General features: G+C 50.9%; 2 protein-coding genes and 1 long non-coding RNA gene across 4 annotated transcripts in view; 1 reads left to right on the top strand and 2 right to left on the bottom strand.

The window, feature by feature from the left end:
- Positions 1 to 1,094: 1,094 nt before the first annotated feature.
- LOC144584396 (uncharacterized) lies at positions 1,095 to 10,070 on the bottom strand. 2 transcript variants are annotated; one of them, XR_013538618.1, is made up of 3 exons: positions 8,583 to 10,070; positions 1,515 to 1,732; positions 1,095 to 1,342 (listed from the first exon to the last, which is right to left on the bottom strand). XR_013538618.1 is itself a non-coding variant. In XM_078380475.1 (3 exons), exons 1-3 carry the CDS (start codon positions 3,413 to 3,415, stop codon positions 1,207 to 1,209), a joined length of 372 nt encoding a protein of 123 aa, XP_078236601.1. In that variant the 5' UTR covers positions 3,416 to 4,142; the 3' UTR covers positions 1,095 to 1,206. The 2 variants fall into 2 exon arrangements, 1 of the variants encoding a protein (XP_078236601.1); XM_078380475.1 differs by lacking the exon at positions 8,583 to 10,070 and adding an exon at positions 3,398 to 4,142.
- Positions 10,070 to 23,140, top strand: part of FA2H (fatty acid 2-hydroxylase) — a 34,550-nt gene continuing 21,479 nt past the window's right edge. Inside the window, exon 1 of the mRNA XM_072980484.2 lies at positions 10,070 to 10,526. Within this exon, the coding sequence (XP_072836585.2) occupies positions 10,260 to 10,526 (267 nt within the window). The 5' untranslated portion in view covers positions 10,070 to 10,259. The remainder of the gene's footprint in view (positions 10,527 to 23,140) is intronic.
- LOC144584393 (uncharacterized) lies at positions 13,169 to 14,308 on the bottom strand. The gene is made up of 2 exons (XR_013538610.1): positions 14,188 to 14,308; positions 13,169 to 13,809 (listed from the first exon to the last, which is right to left on the bottom strand). It is a non-coding gene; the product is annotated as an uncharacterized LOC144584393 (long non-coding RNA).

The raw sequence follows: 23,140 nt of genomic DNA on the forward strand, positions 1-23,140 counted from the left end.
GGCGTAGGAAGGATGAGCGGAAGCGAAGACGGACTCATTGCTTCCCTCTTTGCTCTGCAGGACCCCCTCTTCCCTGCCTGGCTCTCTGGGGGGTTGTTTCTCCTTTCTGTCTAAGATCCTGTTCTGTTTCAGTAGGTGGTGTGTGTGTGTGTTTAACTTGGCCCACCTCTCTGCTGTTTTCGTACTGCTTGGGGGGGGGGGGTTTCAAGTTGAGTTCAAGAGGCTGGAGGCTGACACGCTTTTCCAAACAGGGTTATCGTCCTTACACCTTCAGCTGTGTGGACTTAGAAACATATGCTCGGGAAGATAAGGCTCAAATTCAGCACTTCCCACCAACCATGCATCAGGGAATAGAAGATGGCCTAAAAGCTTGGGTTGCGTGTTTCCCTGCTCTCTGCCCTTGTCCTTCAGCCCTGGTTGTGCTGCCTTCTTGGGGTAGCAAGCCTGAACAGCTGGAAAATGAAATATTTTATCTCGGGGGAAAGAGAGGTTGGGCCCGGCTCCTGGGGGTTTCCCTGCCCCTGTTTTGCAGAGTGTACTTGGTGGAAAAGAGAACATACAATCTGTCTCTTTGACCGGGAGAAGAAGGGGGGTTGGAGAAAGAGGGACGGGTCAGCAGCCTAGCTGGGTCTTTTTAGTGTTGGGTCCTCCTCCTTCTTCTGACCCTGCCCTGCCCCCCTCTGGAAGTGGATGGGAATTGCATCGTGGGTCAGTGTGGGAAGCTTTACAGAGAGGATAGCTGTCTTTCCAGCATCCTGTGGCATTTTCAAGCCTTTATGGATTCATTGGGATAGACGCTTTCATGGACCGCAGTGTACCGCTTGCCCCGACGCACCAGAAGTGACGCCACAAATAGTAACTATATTGTCACAGGTTTTTATAATATGATACTTGTTTCCCCCCTTTTCCTCTCAATGCATACAAACTTCAGACATTTGCCAATAAACATTTTGTGTACCTGGCAGGACACTACTTCCCCCAAAGAGGATGCTACAATAAACACGTGGCAGTCCAGCCTTCTCTGTTCCGTGGATTACAGCCACAGACGGACCTACTGGTGCCACGGGACCTTTTTCTTTTTTCTTCTAGGGGAGTTTTGCTGTCTGCTTGTTTTGGATGGTTCATCCGGCATGACCTCGATCCTATTGTTTTGGGGAGAGGGAAAGAAGCTGGAAAGGTGATGGGCTGACGTAAGGGTCCCGCACGTCAGCCTCTTGAATTCACAGCCGTTTGGTCAATGCACGGTGGACCAGAATTTCGTCTTGGGTGGAAGCAAGACAGACAATGCTGGCCTGAATTCCGGGAAGGCTGTGATTCTGCAGATGAACTGCTGGAACGGCTCCTGGAAAGCAAATGGGATCCAGTGAGACCCACCGGGTTAAGCTAAGATTCCGGAAACTCCAGAGGAAGCTGTTTTTTTCATTCTAGGGCCCACCCATGAACTTCCACGACCCAGGGTTGTACATGGATCCCTACGGGATGTTGTGCGGGGACTCTTTGGGCCACTTACTTACCTTTGTGGCTCGGGCGGTTGTTTCCCTTTGGAGTCCCGAAGGTTCAGCTGCCGCAAGATGCGAATGAGCTGGGTGATCTGTCGGAGGGTCATTTCGGGAGCCTGGCATGCCAGCCGCTGGCGCTGGCCGACCAAGCAAGGAGGGTTGGCGAAGAGGGAAAAGTAGCTGTTCCTGCCCAGAAGCTGCACCGCTTGCTTGTTCCCATAGCAGGAGGCATACTGTGAGTAAGGCAAAGTAAGGGAAGGTCAGCTGTGACCTACCTGGGGTCCTACCTGAAGGCATCTTGGGTTGAAATTGGCCCTTTTTGGATGCTCTATCATTGAATGCTGGCCCTGTCCCCTGGTTGGCAGCTCCCCACCCCACCCCAGACTTTGCAGATGAGAGACCTCGGACCAGGGAGGGAGGGTTTACTTATCCTCCCTTGCCCTGATGCAGATGAACCCTCTTGAAGCCTGCTGTTGCTTCCACGGAGGGGCAAAAAGGAGGACTAGAAGCCAATTTCTTTCCACCCCATGGAGGAAACTTGAGATATCAGCCCTAAAGTGAAAATGAGGAGTTTGATCACAGGCTCATTTCAGAGACCATTTTTTGATGTTGGTTCTTCAGGGACAGCAGTACTATATGCCTTGTGATCCTCTTGTGGACCAGGTCACTAGCTTCTTCCAGGGACCCTCCCCAAAGCTACATTTCTTTAGTCCTCCGGTTGAAAGCATTCCTTTTTTTGGATTGCAACTCCCAGAATCCCCCCCAAGCAGGCTGGAGGATTCTGGAGCTGGTCATTTAAAGAAAGAAATTTTCCAAGGGCTGGACCTCCACATTCACTCTAGCAGCCTGGGCAGAATGTTTCCTTGTTCACAATCCAAATATTTCCCCGTTTCGGACCGTGGAAACTGTTGTAATCAAATGGCAGGGGCAGCAAGTGATTCCCATTTCGGGTGTGATGTAAATCCACTCCGAGTTTCAGTCTGGATCCACAGGAATTGTCCAAGGTGCTGAACTTATTTTGCATTGGATAGCTCTCTCAAAGTGCTGACTAAAACCCGGAGAGGATCCACAGCATCCCCAAACCTGTTGTTTCCAAGGGCCACTGGTGGTTAGCCTCTTAGGCAAAGCTGTGGCTTCAGCAAGCTTCTGTATCTTGCCTTAGTCAGTATCTATTGCTCAGTTCTGCAGTCATAGAATCACAGAATAATGGAGATGGACAGGACTAGGAAGGCCTTGGAGTCCAACCTTTTGGTCTGATGCTGTAACGATGAAATGAGAATCCCCATAGAGAAAGATCCGGCCCAGGTTATTCTCTGTGGAGAAACATGGAATCAAAGCTTTGCAGGCACCCTGCAATTTGGTGTGTTGGCCAGTTCAGAGTTTCAGATAGATCTCAGTCCAGGGCATGTTATACCCCATCCAGATCAGTTTATGATCTCAAACCAAAGCAGTAGAAATTCTGTAAAGTCAATGCAATGCCAGCACAACAGCTACCATACCACCTATTTAATGTTTTGCCCTGTTGTTTCTGAAATCTGGAGGCACGCTCGACCCTAAAGAAGAGAGTAAACATACCAGATTCAAGGCAGGGAGCTTCCATATTAGACAAAGTTAATGTTTTTGTGTGTTTTTTTTTAAAAAAAGAACAACCCAGAAATAGGCAGAAGTTCTTTGTGCCCCAGATTTGAAAATTTGGTCAGTTTTACCCCTGAATTGAATCTGTTTGCTCGGCTTTGATCCAGTCTGCATATGAAAAGTGGTCCAGATTGGACCGTTACAGTTCAGAACCTTTGTGATTTAAGCAGGATCTGCTGCACAGACCCAGCTGGAAATAAGGAAATATCAGCAGCAGTTCATGAGGTAAACAAATGGGTACAAAGAGATGGGTATTTTCTTACCGGGACAAAAGTGGCCATTCCTCACTGGGTACAGGACAGTTCCGAAGAGGCGTCTTGTGTGGTCGGAGAGTCGCTCACATCACGAGAGTCTCGCTGCCTGCCTGCCAGTTTTATAGGTACGCACGGGCTCTGCGTGGGAGGCCAAGGGAGAGCGTCTGCGCAGGACAGCTCCTGCCTGCACAGTGCATGGCGTCCCCCCCCCTTCTCAGGCTATCAGGCCTGTTCAGGTTTCTCTCAGCAGGACCTATGGCCACCTCCGCTGGCTCAGGTTACCCCAAGAGTGGAGGTAACGAGGGAAGGCATGAATGAATTATGAGCAGCTATTGTGCTCTCACCGAGAAGGGAGGGGGGGTGTATCTGGGACAATTTGGACAGGCCGGCTGGAAGTAGGGCTTCTGCATGGAAAGGAGATGGCAGGCAGCCACACCGTTTATACTGGTGGGGGGCCCCCACTGCAAGGCACCGTAGGCTCAAAGCCAACACCGGAGTAGCTCTCTTGGGCAATTCACATGGAACAAGGACGGCGGTGGCAGAAATAAATAAATAAAGGCAGGGGGAAAATAACATGTATTTATGTATTTATTTACCTACTTCTGTCCTGCTGATCTGTCCAAGATTGGTCTTTTGGAGTGGCGAAGGAGAAACATGCATTTAAGTCATTAATGTGACTTCATTTGCTTTTCTAAAGACTGTCAGTGAAGGTGGAGAAGGAAAATCAAAGACCCCAAAATCAGTAAACAAAACAACCTCCTCTGTTCCATATGCAAAACAGTGAAAACGCCTGTGGGGGACCAGCTTGTGCAGAATCTAAGGTCCTTTAAAGATTAAGTATTATGACTGGACTCCTATGAGCAGATGCAGAGCATGGGGTGCTCCCGGTCAGTCCTGCAGGTTGGAGTTCGCTCCACTCGTTCTCCCTGGGGGCCTTCTGCTTGCCAAGGGGTGGGCAAGCTTTCCCCTTGTGCAAGGGGTGGCAAAAATGAAGCAGGGCCCGCAAGAGACTGCGTGGTGTGCAGCGAAAGTCAAAATGTCACACTGGGCTGGGCTATGAGAAGAAAATGGCAAATGCCGCTATATTTGGAAATGCAAATGAGCGGAAATGAACTCCATCAGGAGCATGCATGAATTTCGGGGCAGCCGTCGGGTGGAGAAAAGGGCTCAGAGGCATTAACAAGCCGGAGAGGCACACCACACCTACATCCTGACGCTCCTGTGTTGCAAATTGATATGGGGAAAGGGGGTGGAAGGAAGAGGCTGAACAAGTGGCAAACGAGAAGAACAGGATGGTCTTTACTGTGGAAATGGATCTTCCTTGACTTTCCTGCTACAAATTAATGGATTAAATCACCAGTGCCTGTGATCCAGAGGGAAGAGGAGGGATGGAGGGAGGCGGAAGAGATGTGCAGGCTCCCTTCGTGGCTCTTTAACGATGAAAACAAATTGGATCGGGCAGATGAAAACCCTCCTCTTCAGGCAAGCCTTCCTTAGCAATTGGCTGTCTGAGAGGGGTTTTTAAAATGGATTTGTTGTGCCTTGTTGATTTAAAATGTGTTTTCCCAGCATTGATTTTGTTTATTGTTTTTAATATACGGCAATAGCTGTTTCGTTATTATCGATATTTTTAACCTTGCTGGTTTTAGCCTTTAAAAGTTGTCTTTTTAATGGGTGCATTAAAGCATGCCTGAAAAAGAATGTCTGAGGACAGAAGGACAAAAAGGGTCCAGCCTGCCTTCACAGAGCAATGCGTTCCAGAACTTAGTTATCTAATGCCTGCTGTGCATTTTCTTGCTTGTAAGCTATCAGAGAGAAAAAAGAAAGAGACCTAAAGACAGAAAATGAATGGAGGCGTTAAGGCCCGCGTCGTGACAGTGCTCCTCCTGCAGACCTCCTCTGAGTTTGGCCGAGTGTTGCACAAGCTGGAGGTGGATCCTGTTGGTTTCGACGAGGCTTAGACCACTGCAAGGAGACCCTGCTTCGGAAAGACCCACCAGCCAAATGGCAGAACATTGTACGCACGGAAGGCAGGCTGGAGGAATCTGGCCCGGAGACCTTGAATGCGGTGGGGTTTCTTCCAGCGTGCATACCATTGCAGCCAACTATATTCCCAAAAGAAAACTAGACAACCATCTCTCAGATACAGTAAGATTTGGATTCTTGCATTGAGGAGGGGGTTGGACTTGATGGCCTTCGAGGCCCCTTCTGGCTCCATCCTTCTAGGAGTCTACGGAGTTCTTCCTGCCCACAGTCTCTTGTTATCTCAACTTGTTATCTCAACTGGGCGCTTCTGAGCACCAGATATAGCCGAGCATCTTGTCCAAACACTCAAAGACAATGCTAGTGACAAATGCAATCATACTCAATAAATGTTTGCCCGTCTCTGATGTTTGAAATCTCGCCGTGCCCCCATCATCCCCTTCTTGCTTCCTGTTTGGCTCTTGCTGATGAAGGGCTCGCTCTGGAAAGCTAGTGGCTCAAGAGGAGCCGTCTTGCTAAGAGGTCCCTGTGCCCTGGTGTGGGGGTGATGTCTTTACCCGTAAGCTGGCCACCAGATATGCCTGGGGACAGAAGATGTCAACAGGAGGGACCCTGCAAGCAAGGAAGAAGAACCCCAGGACCGGATTGTCTGTCTTGTGGCTTGAATGACAGTGCCCGTTTGCCGCAGTGACAAAGGCTGCTCTGGCAGAAGCCATCATCAGAACTGGGGGCGGGATGTCGCTGATGGAGCATCAGGTTATCCTCACTACCCAGGGACAGAAAGTGGCTCTCGGGAAGAGGAGGGAGCACGATTAGCTTTTAAAACTACGGCTGAAAGTCTGCTGCTTCGTGCAGTAAGTTGCCACCAGAGTAAGCGGAGGAACCCTTATGTTACTCCAGTTCTTTGGTGCAATATCACCTCGGGTGTTTTCCCGAGAGGGGTGGAAATTTGAAGGAGGACAGATCCAAGCCACCTGTGATGCCCTAGATATTTCAGACCTTCCATGGGGGATCTTGTGTGCCTGTGAGACAGAGGGAGGCAGGTGGCGAGCAATGTCAGAGAAGGCTGGGAAAAACCAAACAGGAGCTCATATTCTGGTTAAAGTTTACATGAGGTCTGGAGGATGGTAGACCCATATATCGGCCTCCTTGGCTTCTAAAATCTTAGGGGGTGGGGGGTGGAGACACCTGTCTCTTTGTCCTGTTACTCCCACAGGGATGCTTCATAATGACTCAAGGTTGGACCTGAAATATTGTCATACATGGGCAGGATCTGTTCTCAGTCATCCCGGAGTGCAGGACACATCATAATGGACTCACGTTACAGGCAGCCAAATTTTGACTGAATATCAGGGGGGAAAAAAAACTTCTCAACTGTTATTTATTTATTATTATTTATTGGATTTTGGATTAGAGCAGTACGACAATGGAACTTATGACCTCGGGAGGTGTTTGAACAACCATCTGTCAGATTTGATTGGGATTCTTGTCTTGAGCAGAGGGTTGGATCTGATGGCCTTCTAGACCCCTAGAAGGGGTCTAGACTCCATGATTTTGACTCCATGATTCTAGGACTCTACGAATACTAAAGAGTGGGGAAAGGACCCTCAAATGGAGATTTCAAGCCTCTAGCCCATATTTCCCATTCTTGGGCATGTGCCACTGCTTGGGACATTCCTCCTTGTGCCCTGGATCCTGTCAGTAGGAACACCGTCTCTTGCTCCCCGCAAATATTTGGGATGGACCCAAATAGAATGATCAATGGCAATATTACAAAGATGCAAGATCGCCGATCCCCCCCCCCCCTTTAGACCACTAAAAAGCCAAACAAGCAGCAGACTCCTGTGGTTGTCAAGTCCACCCCCTTGGATCGTGCACCGATATTTTGTGAATAGTCCAGAACAATTCTAAACGAGAAGCCCAAAAATTCATTGCAGGAGGAGGTGTCCTTTCAATACATTTCTTGAACTTTGAACGGGTTTTGTAGGCTACACCTGTCATCCCAAGGAAATCGACTCATTTCCTCTTTGGTTTCCGGAGCACGCTACTCTAAAATTGCTTTCTGTTTTTTCCTCTTTAAAAATGATATATCGCTAAAGCAGCATCTAAATTCTTGTGGAAAAAAAAACTTTAGAAGGCATTTTGGGAAGATGCTTCCTATAACGCAAGGTTTCTCTTGGCCGGTCTTCGGTTTTCGGGCGCTTCGTCAAAGGACACTAGGTGGGGATGTTTCTCCACATTGACAAGGGGAGAGATGAAAGTTAGAAAGAAGTGATGCAGTGGGGAGAGAGTATGGGGTCCTTGATCTTAGAAGTTCAGATCTGGAAAGGACCCTGTGGATCACTGGAGTCCAGTCCCTGTCAAGGAGGCCCAGTGAGGGAATCGGATTCCCGACCTCGGGCTCTGCAACCAGAGACCAAAACCACTTGCACGGCTTAGCATTTGGAAATAAATAAAGGGATCAAGCGCAGTAGCCCTCCAGTGCCCGTGGTGCCGAAAACACAAGTGGGTGCAAAGTAATTCAACAGCAACATTCACACACATGCCAAACCAACGTGGATAGAAGCAGTTCAGGGACTGGGTCCTTTAAAAAAAAACATGGTGACAAGGTTGGGGGGAAAAATCAATCGGTTGGCCAAATGAATTGCTTCATGTGAACAGAAATGTATACTCATAAAATGATTTAAATTGCGGCAGAGTCGATATAACCGTAATCTTTACAGTCAGTGTAATTAAGTCCTAAGATGACATCCCCTCATCTACTCTGGCAATACAATTACGGGTGTGACAATGTCACATGCAACACCGGGGCACATTTATTTCTTCCTCTGCTAATGTGGTCTCTGTGGCACCCTTTGCCGATCGTGTCCCTCTGCCCTCTACGTAAGACAGACGGGGCAATCTCGGCACCAAAGAATTAATGGACGTAAACTGGAGATCAGGAATGGCAACACACAAGAACCTGATTCAAGACAGTTCGGTCTACCTGGACACGCTTTGGATGACCTAAAAGTACTCATTTTAGGGGAGGAAAAACACTACAGAACTAGACTTGAAACAGACACTGCTGAAAAAAGATGCATGCAGATGCTGGAGACCCACTTCAAAGGACTGAATATCAGCCAAAGGTTCTTAAGCCATGACCAAGTGTGAAATGCTACATGGATTCCCACTCTGCCTCCACTCTGCTCTTGTTACATTGCAGATTTACCTTTGAGATTATTCACAGTTTTATCATCCAGCTCCTTTATTTCACTTTCACTTTGCCCATAATCTGGATCTTCACTTGTTCATGGGACCATGTACAAGTATGACAGCCGTGTAATCTCCCTCTTATGTCTGAGGAAGTGGGCTTGAGCCACGAAAGCTCATAGGAAAATCGAGTGCTTCATCTTTAAGGTGCCACAATTTGCCCCCTCTTTTATTTTGGTTTATTTGTTTTATTTTTGTCTGATATAACTGCACAGACAAACAGGGCTACTTCTATGAAAAGTGCTAGTGTCAGGATCTATCACTGGATGTTCAAGACCAAGACCATCCATGCTCTTGTCTTCCTGTATGGGTGTGAAAGCTGAACAGCAAAGAAAACTGTCAGGAATTTTTTTTTATTCATATGTAATGCTGGAAGGGAGATAATCTTGACCACCAGAAAGACAAGCAGGCAGGTCCTAGATCAAATCAAGCCTGAACTCTCTCTAGAGGCAAAAAGGACATAACAGAGGCTGACCTACTTTGGGCACCTCCTGAGAAGGCAAGAAGATTCTCTGGAAAAGACCATTGTGCCCGGAGAGGCGGAAGGCAGCAGGAAAAGAGGAAGACCAAATACCAGATGGACGGACTCAGTCAAAGAAACCCCAGGCTTGAGTTTGCAAGAGCTGAGCAGGACTGCTGAAGACAGGGCATTTTGGAGATCGCTCATCCCTAGCGCTGCCATAGGCGCGGTCATAGCACAAAGTGACAGCATTCCCCCCTCCTCTTGCTTCACTGGCCATCCTCTCAATTCCGGAAGTTAATAAAGGAGATCTTTCAGGATTTGTGCTCCTTATTGTCCCTCTCCTGCTGAACTTTGGGCATGACCCGAATCCAGCAGGAGAGTCGGGTAAGCTTTGATTTCCTCTAGAAAGCTGCTGTGGGGCATCCCGTCTGGCTGTTAATTCTTCTCCATTCTCCACTTCTTTTCTCCTCGAAGGACTCCCCCCGCCCCCCCCCCACTGCGAACCGCCTGCGTTTTTCCTTTCTCTCAGTTCCGCGACCAAAGTATTCCAACTTTCCGCGGTTTCAAGTGGATCTTTTTAGCGCCATCGGCTGACTCGCTCAGGTCGGATCGGGGAACGCTTTGGCGTCCGAAGGATCTGGCGCACATTCGGCGCAACTGGAAGAGGAGCGAAATGATCTCCTGCGTCCCTCCCGAAACCTTCGGGACCGTCCCGGTACATTAGGTCTCCCCCTCCAGGTTTGTCAAAGGACCCGAGCCCTCTTCACAGAGGCGCGCTCTGCACGTCCTCAGACGCACTCTTTACTCTTGCTTCCTTTGGCATTGAGGCGCGCGTGGGGGGGGGAGAAGAAGAGAAATCCCTCGCCTGCATTGTGATGGAAGGCGCGTCCGAAAAAGTTTGGCAAAGCAACTTGGAGAGGGGCGGAAAGCAGGCGACCTCTCCAGCCGCTGGCCGGGGGAGCCTGGTGGTTGTAGTCGCCGGCGGGGACTCTTGTGCCGCCGCGGAGGGCGGAGAGCGAGGCGGGCGCCCGGGGGCCGGGGCCGGACAGGGCGGGCCCGCCGGCTCCTACATATATCCACCCGGCGCGCCCGGGGCAGGTGCACGCACCAGACTCGGCGCCGGGGCGCAGAGAAGCAGCCGTCGGTGGTCCGGCTCCGCTCCGCTCCGCGCCCATGACTCCGCCGACCCGTCCGGGCGCCTACAGCCGGGCGCAGGTGGCCCAGGGCTGCGCCGAGGGCCGGTGCCTGGTGCTGGCCGGCCGGCGCGTCTACGACCTCTCGTCCTTCGTGGCCCTCCACCCGGGCGGGGCCGAGGTGCTCCGCGAGCGGGCCGGCACCGACGTGCGCGCCGCCCTGGACGGGCCCCCCCACCGGCACTCGGAGAACGCCCGCCGCTGGCTGGAGCAGTACCGCGTCGGCTGGCTGGACGGCCCCTCGCAGGTAACTGGGGTTGCGGGGGCGCGCGGGGGGGGAGCACACGCCCCTTTGGCCACGGAGGGGCAGGCAGGCAGGCATTCAACAGGGAGGGGGACCCTGGAGGGGAAAAGGGACGAAACTCGGCGGCTGTGCGCCCTGGAAACCCGCTCAGTCCGGGCGCGCTTTCCCTGGGGAGTTAAAGAAGACGAGGGAGGGATTGAGGAAACGTTGGGCGAGAAAGCCGAGCGTCTCCTCCTCCCCTGCTCGTGGGAACGAGGTTTCGGTCCCTTCGCGTTGCCCTTCTGGACGGGGCCATTGCGGGCCGGGCGGGGGCGCTTGGCCAAGACTGGACGGACGGTTTAAGTCAAGGGATGCGCGGAAGCCCGGCAGGGAGGCCGACGCGACCCAAACCGGAGAGGGAACGAAGGCGCGCCCCCTGACCCGAGGCTGGACCACCCGTTACACCCACCAAGCGAGAGTCACGGGTCCGACGTCTGCCGGGGAGTCCCCTGGCCGGGCAAGGACCTCCCTGCTATAACGCCTCTTTGAACCGGGGAGTATCCCTGGGCCTCTCCAAAGAGTCTCCCTTTGGCACAACGTGGTCTGTAGAACGGAGGGGGAGCATTGGGGAGGGAGGGAGAGGGAACCCCTCGAAGAAAATACAAAAGTGGGGAAAATACACAATCCCTGCATGGGGGGGGGGTCTCTTGAGGTTCAGGATGGGTTGTTATTCTGGACGCCTGGATGCAGGTGAAAGAATAATCCAGTTACAGTAGAACCTTCTTAGAAAAGCAGAGTGCCGAGGGATCCTAGAGAGCCTCAAGTCCAGCCCCTCTCAAGGAGGCACGGGCAGGATTCGAACTCCCAACCTCTGGAGTTTCAGCCGGATGCCAAAACCAGGGATCTACATGCTGAAGGCAGGCAGGAGAGAGCACGTCTGCTCTGCACCTCAGTCTCTCTCTCTCTCTCTCTCCAAACCGAAAGTCGTCATGCGATGCCTCTTCCCACGGATCTCTCCACCTGCCGGCTTAGCCTCTGGGGTCCTCAGAGGTGACGCCCTCGGCCTGGATCTCTCACAACTTTTCCAACGGCCGCCACCCCTTCCTCGGGAGCCCAAAGGCCAGAGCTTAGGGGGCAGGAGGTGATGGGAGAGCCGATGGGGGGTGACCCATGCCATGGATGCCGCCCAATGAGGGGGCATGAACTTGGCTGCCACTTTGCCTCCTGCGCCAAAGGAGGGGGCACATGAAAAAGGGCACACGGCCCTTGAATGTACAGATCGGGGAAGACCGCCACAACCCAGGTTTCCTCACCCTTCCCCCACTCTTTTTGCCAAATCATCCTTCCTTTTCCCTGTGGATGACAGAACCAGAGGGCAGAGGGGAGCGGTTGCATGCAGCTCACGCTGCCCCTTCCCACTCCTGCCTCCCTCCCTGCCTCTTACCAGACCCCTTAATTGGTCCGTGTGAATCCCCTGCGCCCCTCCCTGGCACGGCTCCTCCCCACCGGCCTCTCCCCACCTGTACTGGGCCTCCCACCCTCAACGCAGGAAGCGCACCGGCCGCCTCCGGGTAATTCCAGAAACAGGTGCTCCAGGGGCCGTTGCAAAAGACCGAGAGGTTGGCCTAGATGGTGTGCACACACACAAAAACACACACCCCGTACACACCCTGCCCAGCTTCTTCCTCGAAATCTGAGCCCCGGGTTTCCTCCTTTTGCAAGCCAGGAAGATCCCTGAGTGGGAGCTGCTCTTGCCAACGGGCCCCGCTGGCGCCTGCTCTTGTGGCCACCAGGCAGGGCAGAGTCTTGTGCCCCTGCTTTTGGTGATGGGGCTGCTAGTCCTGAACGAGGGAGGCCTTCTCTCAAAGAAGCCCTGAACCAAGTTCATAGAATCACAGAACCATGGAGTGGGGAGGGGGGGGGCCTCGAAGGCCACCGAGTCCAACCCCCCCCCTCGCTCAAGGCAGAGATCCCGATCCAAGCAGATCGGACAGAGGGTGGTCCAATTTTCTCTTGATTTCCTCCAGCGCTGGAGAGCTCGCCACCTCCCTCATGAGGCTGTGAGTTCCATGGCCGTACCACTCTAACAGTTAAGAAGTTTTCCCTGATATTCAGCCTAACTGTGGCTTCCGGTAGCTTGAACCCGTTACGACTCTGGGAGGACTGAGAACAAACGCTACTCCTTCTCAGAAGGGCTGCCTTTCAAGTTCAGCGATTTTGTTGCCACCGTCAGAAAATGCTGATAGTGTCAATTATTCTTTTGTGTCGTCCGTGGCTGCTGTTGGTCCTCTCTAGCTGGGTGGCAAAAGGGAGACAGTAGTGGGAGGGGGCAAGGGATCTATAAGTGTCTGTTTGGGCATAACTAAGTTCTCCTGTTCTCCCTAGTGAGTTTTTCATGGCTGAGCAGAGGCCAGAACCTGGATTTGGATTTTCTAACTCCTAGTCCAACACTCTAATGGGGGCATCACGCTGGCCGAACTATAATAAATGAATGAAGCCGAACCTCTCCATTCAGGGGCAGTCTACCTCTGATTCCCATGTATTAGTGGGGAAAGCAGTGTACAGATAATGTGTGGGGTGCCAGCATTCATCCTGACATTTCTCACTGCCGTGCTCCCAAGGAGAGTGCAAAAAAAAAAAAAAAAAGCACCCTTTGCATTAATCTATTTTAGTAAATTTGATCTCCACCATTTGCGCAGCTAATTACTCTTAATTCCCCATTCAAAACCAAGCCACCCCAAAAGATTTTGGAATGCAATGGCTCATTCTCTGAATTTCCAGCATTCTTCTACTAGATATCAGAAAACCTGAGTTTCTAGCGCTAACTGCTTGCTATTGCAGAGGTATCCTTCTCTGCTTCCCAAATCCGTGTGTTCCCATTTCCCCCGGTTTTTCCTTCCTTCTCTTTTTTCACATTCCCACGGACGTCCACTTATATCGCACTTCCACTGACCCTGTATGAAGCTTCTTTCTTTATTCCCGGTGTAATCCTTAGTTGATATTCGACCATGTAAAAGTCCTTGGACCAGGCGGTGTGTGTGTTTAACCCCGGTGTTTTTGGTGTTTGTTTGTTTTTTGAAGCCCCTAAAGACTAAACAGCTGTTGCAAACCACTGTCTTGAGTGACCCCCGTTGGAACGATGCTGATGTTCCCTTCACCTTTCTCCTGGAATGGGTGGCTTGTCCAGCTGTTTTTCCCCTCTGTGTGGGAAAATGTAGGGGAGTGTCTTTAAAAACAACCCTTCCTTCTCTTTTTCTTTATCCTGCCTCCTCTTCTTCACCGTCACTGGCCTCTCTCACTCCTGCCTCTTTTTCGAAAGAAAGCAGAAAAGATCATCATTGTTATGTAGTTCTGAGCATGAAATTTGCCCCTCTAAAATGGGTTGAGCACCCTGTATATTTACAGTATTTCAGTTTCACAGGCACCTGGTTGCTGGAGAATATGACCGGGAAGGTGTCACGGATTTCCTGTTCTGTTTGCTGGCTTCCTAAATACATCTCTCTGACCTCAGTGGGCCCAGGAAGGCGGAAGGGATACCTTTTCATCTGACCCGTTGGCTGTGTGGATCTTCATGGTTTCGCACACCTTTCTCATCCAGCCACCTTCCCCTGCCCTTTTTTCTGCCCAAGATCACACCCTCCTGGCTCTGCGTTTTCTGTACGTGGACAAAGAGGAACACACCCACCTTGAGACCGAGGCTTGTCTCTTGCAAGGGCTGGCCGTCCGCTTCTAGGTTGAGAACCCGTTCCATATCACGTCCAGGTGAAAGGCAGGGCTGGGTGGAGGCAGCAGCTGGCAGAGCAAACATGGAGCGCCCGGCGGGAAGCGTTGCCACCAACCCTCTTTGGCTAATCATTACCAACCCAGTTTCGTCCCGCGGCAGCCTTGAGCTCCCCTGCGCCTTCCACTCCTCGGATAAACTTTGTTTCTCAAACTTCAGAGATGGGAAAGAAGGCTGGTTTATGGTCGGACATTTGGAGCCATTAAAGGTCCTTGTACAAGAGAAAGAAACCCTGGTTTTGCTTCAGGGCAAGCCTGGTCAGGTTGAGCCTGGTCCCTGTGGCCACGTGTTGACAAACAGTGGCCAGGAGCCCAGTGGGTTAGTTGCCACCTCCAGGGCCCAGAACTGCAAACTAAAAGGTGAGCTAAGTGGCTGTGCAAGGCAGGGGTGTGTGCGGAGACCCTCACAGTCACAGGACATCCTGCTTTCCTGCTTGTGATGCCTGCAAGACCTGGCCTGACCGATGTCTGTCAGTTTCCATGCAGCATGGAAAGCGGCAATGGACAGGCTCGCCAGGAGAGTCAAGATGATGGGTTCATCACCAGTCCTCTCTGTGGGAATACGGGAACCTGCTGGCTCAGTGCGCCCATGGAATAACGCAAAGCGTAGGTGTGTGAGACAGGTGCATGTCACGAGGGGAAAGGTGACGCTTGGCAGCAGTTCCTTTCCCCGTGGATGAGTCAGTGTGTGCTGACAATCAGGTGTAAGGGTTGGCCCTACCTGCTTTGGGTTTTCTGCGGAACAGGGAGTGAGAAGAGGTGGCCGTCAGCCCATGTTTCTAGCCCTCAAGCCTTCTCTCCTCGCCCACCCATCCAACGTTCTTCAAGCAAGGGGTGTGCCGTTCCTGTTACACATTCTGAAAACCTAGAGGAGGCCAACAAAGCTTCCAGGAAGGGGACGCCTTTGGCTGATCTGGGGTGGAGAACAGCTTGTATGATCAGGGAATTTGGGCTCATCCCATGGAGCTGGTGCCTAGGCTTCGGCTGTTCTGCTTGTCATACATCTTGCAACAGGCTGACATGGGACGTGGTTAGGCATTCTAAGCCAAAGGGGCCTGGATTGGGTGAAATCGAAGGGTGGTGGGCCAGTCGGTGCGATCCTAGCATCCACCCGCCATATGTGAGTCCCGTGACCCTATGGAGCCCACTTCCCTTTAGAAGGAGAGAAAAGAACAACTCCAAAGAAAGATCCTCCTTCTTGTCCCAGCCTGTCTCTTTCTTCTTTCAGAAGGGAGCTGGACCTCCCCTTCCTAACAGGTATAGCGACTCAATTCTGCCCTAACTAGGCTTTTTAAAATAAAACACCTTTGCTTCTTTCCTCTCCCTGCCCTCCGGAGGAGCAAAGGAAGTTTTCAATTTTGCAGTGTTCTTAAACGGCTAAGCTGTCTGCTTCAGCCACTTAATGGAAAGTGAAAGGAGATTTGGGAAGCTGAAAGCAGACTGACCTCTGCTTTGGTTGAATCCCAGCGATGGCCTGCCCTGGAAATGAACCAAAACAGAGCAATAAAAAAATGAGTAGTTCCTGACAGTGTTCCCAAAAGGCGATGATGGGTGGTGGTGGGTGGCTCACACTGGCATTTACGTGATGTGGGAAAATAAGTCATAAGGAAGGCTTCTTTCCTCACCTGGAGAGCCGCCTCTGCCAGTCAGAGCTGACAATATGGAGTTTGACAGAATAGTAGTTAGTTAGGCATCCTTCAGTCTCGAAAGACTATGGTGCCGTGCTCTGTATGGAGGACTTGGAACAGTGTCTTGTGTGGCTGAAGAGGCCAATTCGAGAGTGGCAATCTCTTCCACACTGAAGACAAATCCAATCTGTCCCCTGTCCAGCTCCCTGGTTTTGCTGCTTTTGTGACTTCCTCTTCACCTCGGCCTGCTGGATAAGGGTCTCTTCAAATTGGGAGAGGCCATGATGCACCGCCTGCCTCCAGGCTGAACGCTCAGACATCAAGGTTTCCCATCTGTTGAGGTCTATTCCTAAGGCCTTCAGATCCCGCTTGCAGATATCCTTGTATCGCAGAATAGTGGCCTGTTGAATTGTGAGGGTGGCTGCTTAGGACTCCGTCCACACCTGTCAGGAAGCAAAGAGTGTTGGAGCACCAACACGCTTAAACAGATTTATGGAGGCAAGGTTTGTTTGTTTTTTGCCCTCCTCTTCCTCCTCTGTTCCTGGAGATCGGAGCCTCTCATCCTCGTCGAATGACCTGCATTCCATTTGAAATAAGAGTTCTCCTTTGACCGCGGATAACCATCCTGGTGCCGCAGGACAAACCCCGTGGGAGCCAAGGTTGGGGCCGGGCTGAGAATGGTGGACTCGGCGTCCGGAAAAACCAGGCGTCAAATCCCCTCTGGGTCACAGAACGCCACCTTCGGCTGGTCCTACATTCTCAGCCTGCCCTACCTTACAAGGTGGTTGTGAGTAGGGAGGGAAGGAGAGTCTCTCTCTCTCACACACACACACAGTCTTGACTGGGGGAGTGTGATGTTCATGTTAGGAGAAAAGGGAAGTAAATGCTCGCTAGACGAAAACCCCCCTCCCCAATTCCCAGGCCCTCTTCCGTGGTCTTGCTCATCTAAGGGGCTTCCTCATTTCTCTGCCCAAGGACGAACCCCCCAAGCCTTTTGCGTGTGTGCCTTTGTGCCTATTTGTGCCTACGCACACCAGCGTGTCAGCAATCAGAGCCCCTTCCCCCTCCGCTAGCCGGCCAGCATGTGGGCCAGCTCCTTCCATGCCCCCCGGGGGCTCTCCTTGTCTCTACTCTGGGAAAACAAGTCCAGTGAGTTCAGGGAATGAGCCAAGCGAGACAAACGGGTTCTTATTCTTTTTCCCTTGAAATGCCATTGACGGGGTGTAAATGCAAGCGGGCGGGCAGGCGAGATGCGGAAGTGTCCATGGACGCAGCGCCATAGCTGCCTGGCACCAAAGGAGCGGCTTGTTTAGGCTCTGCCAGGCCGAGCTGCTTGCGGCGGTGGGGCTGCCTGGCATCGTGGGTCCCTTGACCGTTGCTTTATCGTGCCCTTGCTAGCTCTTGACCCAGCAGCCTCTCGGGGAAAGGTGCCCACAAACCACCTGGCTCCATGCAGCCCTTGAGTCCTGGGCTCTTGTCTGCTTCTGGTTCCTTTTTAGCTTCCTTTGTTCGTTTCGGATAACGAGCCGGGCATTTATGTGCCAGCTGGCACGTGTTCCTCTCTGCTCTTTTGCTTGAGGTGTGTTGCATCAGCATAGTGCAAGAAAATAGTGTCAGGTCAAAAAAAGATTTGTCATTTAGCAGCATAGGCCTGAATCGCTGGAAATCATTTTCAGGCGATCCTTGGTTGAGGTGCCAGCCAGAGCTGGCGCTTCTTTAGCTTCAGCAAAGTGGCTGGATCCTGTCCCTGAAATGGCACGGCCTGTTTCATTTCAATACCTGTGGTTGGGCCTGACGCTGTACGGAGGTTTGCACAAATCGGGGTCAGGCTGCGAGGGGAACCAGGATCGGGGATTCTAGACCCCCCCCCCCACCTGGCAAATCATCACCAGGCCCTTTTTAGAGGCAGAAAGGATGGGGATGGTTCTGGGGAAAGTGTGAGGGCGTGATCGGAAAGCGAGAAAGGGTCGTGCCTGGTTGGGCCAGAAAAGGTTGCTTTGCTGGGAGAGGTTTCCCTTAAAACCACCTTTCTGGCCCTGCAGGAATCGCTACAGCCCCGCTCCGAAAGAAAGTAGCCTTACTGAAGGGTCCGGCTTGGACACGGAGCAGAGTCGGGCTGGATCATCATCTCCCGCGTGTCGCATGATTGCCGGGAAAGTGTTGAACCCAAGAGGTCTGAGAAGCGAACTCTTTCCCCATTCCATCAGATCCTATGGCTCTGCTTGTCTTTCACGCAAACCCTACGGTGTTGGTCTCCTTCTGAGCGCAGCCGCAGAGAAGGGGGAAACTTCATTGAGAACCACCTCCAGCCCACGAGAGATTCAAGGCAACCCTGCTTGCCTGGCCCAAGGTTTTCCAGAGGTCACTGGAAACGTCACACACACGCTTCCAGGTTAGATGTCCGTCTGTGAAATCTGCTCCTTTTAGGGAGAGTCTAGAGATGGGAGTCTTGAAGGTGGATTTTCGAGGAGGGCTGCAATGGGCTCACTCTCGCTCCCCTGGCGCATGCCTGGCTTGACCTTACTGGCTTGACCGCATTCTGGGTGTGTGTTCCGTTTTCCGATAAGGGCCTTGCCAAGGATGAGGCAGCAGTCTTGCACCTGCAGGTGGGAGGCATGAGGTGAATGTTCAGGGGAGGTGACAGGCGTGGCCGATCCTCATTTTGCAAGAGGGCTGATGAATATTTTTTTAAAAAATCAGACTCACAATCTGCATTTTCCATCTCAAACATGCACAGCTTTGTTTGCTAATGAGTGAGTCGCACCCCACTCTGTCTCGGTCCTCTCCGTGGGAGCCAGGGAAAAGCGGCGCTGCTTTGCTCCACCCTTTACCGCCTTTCGTAACTGAGTTTTATTTCTTTTTTTTAATAACAAGAATGTGGGGGCTACACAGTTCTGTACAAGCAGCAATAACGGCATCAAGAGTGAAAGGGAAGAAGCTGGTCTTGGTTTTTTTTTTTTAAAAAAAACACTTTTGTTTTGTTTTGTGTTTCTTGTTGAAATGCTTGCGTAGACTAACAGGGCAATAACTTCAAAAACGACAGTTATGGTCGGGTTTCCAAAGCGTGGTTCTTGGCTGGGGTGGGTGTGCTGGGATTTGCAGCTGTTGTGAAGCCTGTCTTCTTTCCAGACTATATAGCCAGTGGGGAGAGGCAGGAGAGGGGCCATAGAATGGTAGTGTAGTCTTCGGCCTCTTGGATTCCCATGCTGAAGGCCTCCAGTTCAAGACCCACCATCTCCAGTTAGGACTGGGAAATTTCCCGTGCCAGAGACCTTGAATGCAGCAGCTAGTCATTCCAGGCCCAGAGTGGGTAGATGCGGCCCCTCCAGATGTTGGGGGGCTGAAATCATGCCCTTGTCACGAGCAGTGCTAGCTGGATCTAGAGGGGACCCAAGAGTGTACACTGTTGAGTGTCTTCTCCTGTTGTGAAACACAAAACCCACGTGGGCGTCAGAAGCACAGAGGGAGAGGCTGGTTATTAAAAGCTGCAAGGAGGCCACCTTAGGTGCAAACTAGGAGCCTTCTCTGCTCATTCTGGTCCATTGCACAGTTAGTGTAAATCTAATCCTTGCAGGCACCAGGACTCCCGCTGAGACCTGTAAAACAAAAAAAATCAGCTCACCAAACCAGGAGAGAAAACCGGCAAGGCTTCATTCCTGTGAGAATAAGACATATAAGTTTTTAAAGTTCTGGCAAAATTCCTTTTGCTACCCAATGCAGAAACTGACAAGGAGAAGAACTACAGTTTCCCCAGACAGTCCCCCCCCCCCACTTTCTCATTAACTGGCACTTAAGGTATCAGTACCCCCATATTTCATTACTTACGGTTGTGAACAAATCAACAGCAGACAAAACAAGCTGCCTTTCAACAGATTAAAGAGAGGGAATGGACGCACTTAGCAAAGAAGAGGGGCTCTCTTTGAATTCAGAGGTGGGAAGGAACAGCTGCTTAGTACTGGATAGACTGACAGTCACCCCCAGGCTAGAAAGGCCCCTTCCAGTCAAACCGACTAGTTGGCAGCATGCGAGGTTGCAAAACTCAAACCATGCTGAGGATTGAATGACTGGACTTTTTCTTACACAAGCTTTGAACCAATACATCCACTTGCTCAACAGGCTATTATCACGTGAGAAAAAAAGGAATAAGATTCATTCCAAAGAATCTTGGGGGTCCTTTAAAGACTAGCTAGCTTTATTGGTGCTTAATTTTTATTCATCTTGAGTTCAGGGGCGTGGTCATGAAGATGCCAGACTGTATGTTTTTGGAAGCCATGAATCTTTCTTATTTAAAAACTGCAGATAAAGATGAACATCAGACAAAACAGACAGAGGGGGAAAGTCTTATGAAAGCGACACAGACTGGAATTGATTGGTAAAAATGATGAGCATATGTTGATTTCCCCCCCATCTCTGCTCTAATGGCTTATCATCAGTTAAGCCGCACAATATTCCCTGCCCACGGTGTGAAATCACACAACACACAAATCTAACTGAATCTAATCTCCTCTGGTCCTCCTGTGGCCATGTGCCATCATTTTGATTTTAAACCTGCATGATGATAACCTCTGAAAAGTACTTTGGTGAACAGTCCTGCTCAGCCCCTTGCAAAGTCGAGGCTGCAGTAGCTTCCTTTGCTGAGTGAGTCCATTTCATGCGCAGCCGTCCTCGGTCCCTCCCGCTTTTCACTTTTCCTGAGCATTACTCTCAGTTTTATGGAATAAAGGTGGGGACTGAGGAAGACGCACGCCATGCATTGGCAAAAGATGATTGGGATGGCGTTGTGCTTTTTGCCTTCCCCATGCTCCATCCCAATGTGGCAAACCGCTCCCGAGGGTTTCCCGCTGTCTCTTCTCTTTCACAACTTATCGGTCTACACAACTCTTATACCCTGGAAGCCAGTTAAGATTTCCAGTTGAGTATTTCGGTAGGAGGACTGGTAAATTTCATCACGGTGGATTGCAGGCAGATGGCATTTTGAGTCTTCAGTGCTCCAAAGAGCAGTGGATAATACATTAGGGATGCTTTGTGACAATGCTTTATGCCGTGTGATCACACTTTGCCTCGTCCAGAGATGTTTACAAGAGGCTGATTTTTGCCATCTTCCGCTTATGGCCCACCCATGTTCTCCTGTTGTTTCTCAGCCTTTTCCCCTTTCACCGGAGGAAATCTGTTAAGGAAAAAAAGTCAGTGATACTTTTTAACTGTGCAGGTCGGGTTTTTAAAAAGCCGGGTGCAGAGAAGCAAAAGCCATATCCGAGTCTTCGGTACCAAGCCCGAAGCCTGAGTCCCTGTTAAAAACAAGATTTTTTCCCCTAGAAAAAAAAGGGAGGATTGGGTGGGTTCCGAGTTGCAAAGTGAGTCATTGGAGGTGGGGTGTGTGTCACCTGAGTCGAGTCTGTTTCCCCTGTTTAGTCAAGATGCATTGGGTAAAACTGGAGACTGGGTACCAGTGTGTTGGCGAATCCCTCTGAAAGAGACCATCAAGCTCAGCTTTATTAGCGGGGGGGGGGAATGAGGATCATATGGACCGATACCGCACAGAACACTTCACCAGTGAGCAAGCTGTTACTTGTTGACCTGCTTTGCTTTTTGTTGCCTGGAGCCATTTCTCCTGGTGCTGGACGACTGCGGGCTTCCACCGTTAAAATTTTCCCTTGAATCTGTGTCTTTGTCCTGGCGTGGATGGCACAGGTTTTAGGGATGCCTCCGTATTCTCATGGTCCTTGTTCCAGCTGTTCTGAAGGCTTAGGATGGAATTCATAGTCAGTGTTGTCTTCACAGCAGTTCTGTTGGGGCTTTTGATTTCTCTGTGCGAACCTCACTTCCCCTCGTCGGCTTCTTCTCGTCAAGGGCTGCCGTCAGGAAATTGCTTTGATTTTGTGCTCTGTCCTATATCGGTGGATTCCCAAGGAGGGGTGGGGCCTTCTTGAAGAAGCCGGGGTCAACGTCTAATGAAGCTAAGCAATCGTTCTGAAGTCTTTTGTGGTTGTTGATTGTTGTGGGTTTTTCGGGCTCTTTGGCCGTGTTCTGAAGGTTGTTCTTCCTGACGTTTCGCCAGTCTCTGTGGCCGGCATCTTCAGAGGACAGAAGTCAGAATTCTGTCTGCGCTCTGGTGCAGTTTGTGGGATAGTTGAGTATTTATAGCTGTGGGATCAGCTTTTGTCCTTTTCAAGAGATGAGTGATTATGGTGATCGGCATGGTTTTTGTTATGGGTGTATTGTTATGATAAGGGGAAGAGATGATCAGTCACTGTGATTGATGGTTGTCGTTAGCTGGTCTTTTGTGTGCAGTGATCACCGGTCTTTGTGGCTGGGTAGAGTTAATTGACCATTTGCAGGCTGTATTTTTCAGTATTGGGAGCCAGGCTTTGTTGAGTTTTAGACCTTCTTCTTCTTTTTTGTTGAAGCTCTTTGGCCGTGTTCTGAAGGTTGTTCTTCCTGACGTTTCGCCAGTTGGAGAATCATTAAAATCCCATAAAACGAAGCATGGCCAAGAAAACGCGTGCCATCAGTTAAGTCTTCCAACAGTTGGAATCCTAGACCATGTCACGAGCCAGTTGAAAACATGTCTTCACACCTTTCCTAAAAGCAGTGAGGATGGAATCCAGCTGTGACTCTGGGCAGCCCATTCCGTGAGCGGGAGGAAACCATTCCTTCCTTATATCTCAGGCGGGCCTCGGTAATTTCAGGAGAGCCTTTCCTGAAGGTCTTAAGAATTGGAGAGATTTGGGTGTTGGAAGATCACGGCATGTAATCAGGTCAGCAGCCGTTCGTTGGACCGGGTGGTGATGGAATGAAAATGGATGTGTGTGCCAAGAAACCCTGAGACTGAAGGATTTTCAGTCTCAGGGTTTCTTGGCACAGACTCTTGACTGCCTTGTTTCTGCTGAAAGTGTATCAGGCAGAGGGGCTGGAAAAGATTCTTTCCCTGGACCATAAAAAGGTGAGACCTTTGGAGTTTTCTTTCTTTTTTTAAATTGCAGCTGTCAGACTTCTGATGGGAAAAAAAGATTTACAAGCTCAAGAGAAGCGAGTGCCAGACACACAACAGTCAACGCTGAGTTGGCTGGACCAATGGTTTCACAGATCCACCAAGTATTTTAGCCCGTTGTACTGCAGCTACCCAGTGAGAGAAATCAGATTTCACTCCTGGTGAAGTTGTACCAGGGAATCTGAGTTTTCCCAGGTCTGTTTGAATTCATTGGCCCCACAGGGAGAGGAGGAAACTGA

The sequence above is a fragment of the Pogona vitticeps genome, chromosome 10 (genome assembly GCF_051106095.1).
Source record: "Pogona vitticeps strain Pit_001003342236 chromosome 10, PviZW2.1, whole genome shotgun sequence".
Taxonomy (NCBI): Eukaryota; Metazoa; Chordata; class Lepidosauria; order Squamata; family Agamidae; genus Pogona; species Pogona vitticeps.

Excerpts from the sequence above, each read along its gene's own strand:
- LOC144584396 (XM_078380475.1), bottom strand. Across the intron at positions 1,343-1,514 it reads CAACCGCCCGAGCCACAAAG|GAGCCGTTCCAGCAGTTCAT; the intron begins GTAAGTAAGTGG and ends TTTGCTTTCCAG.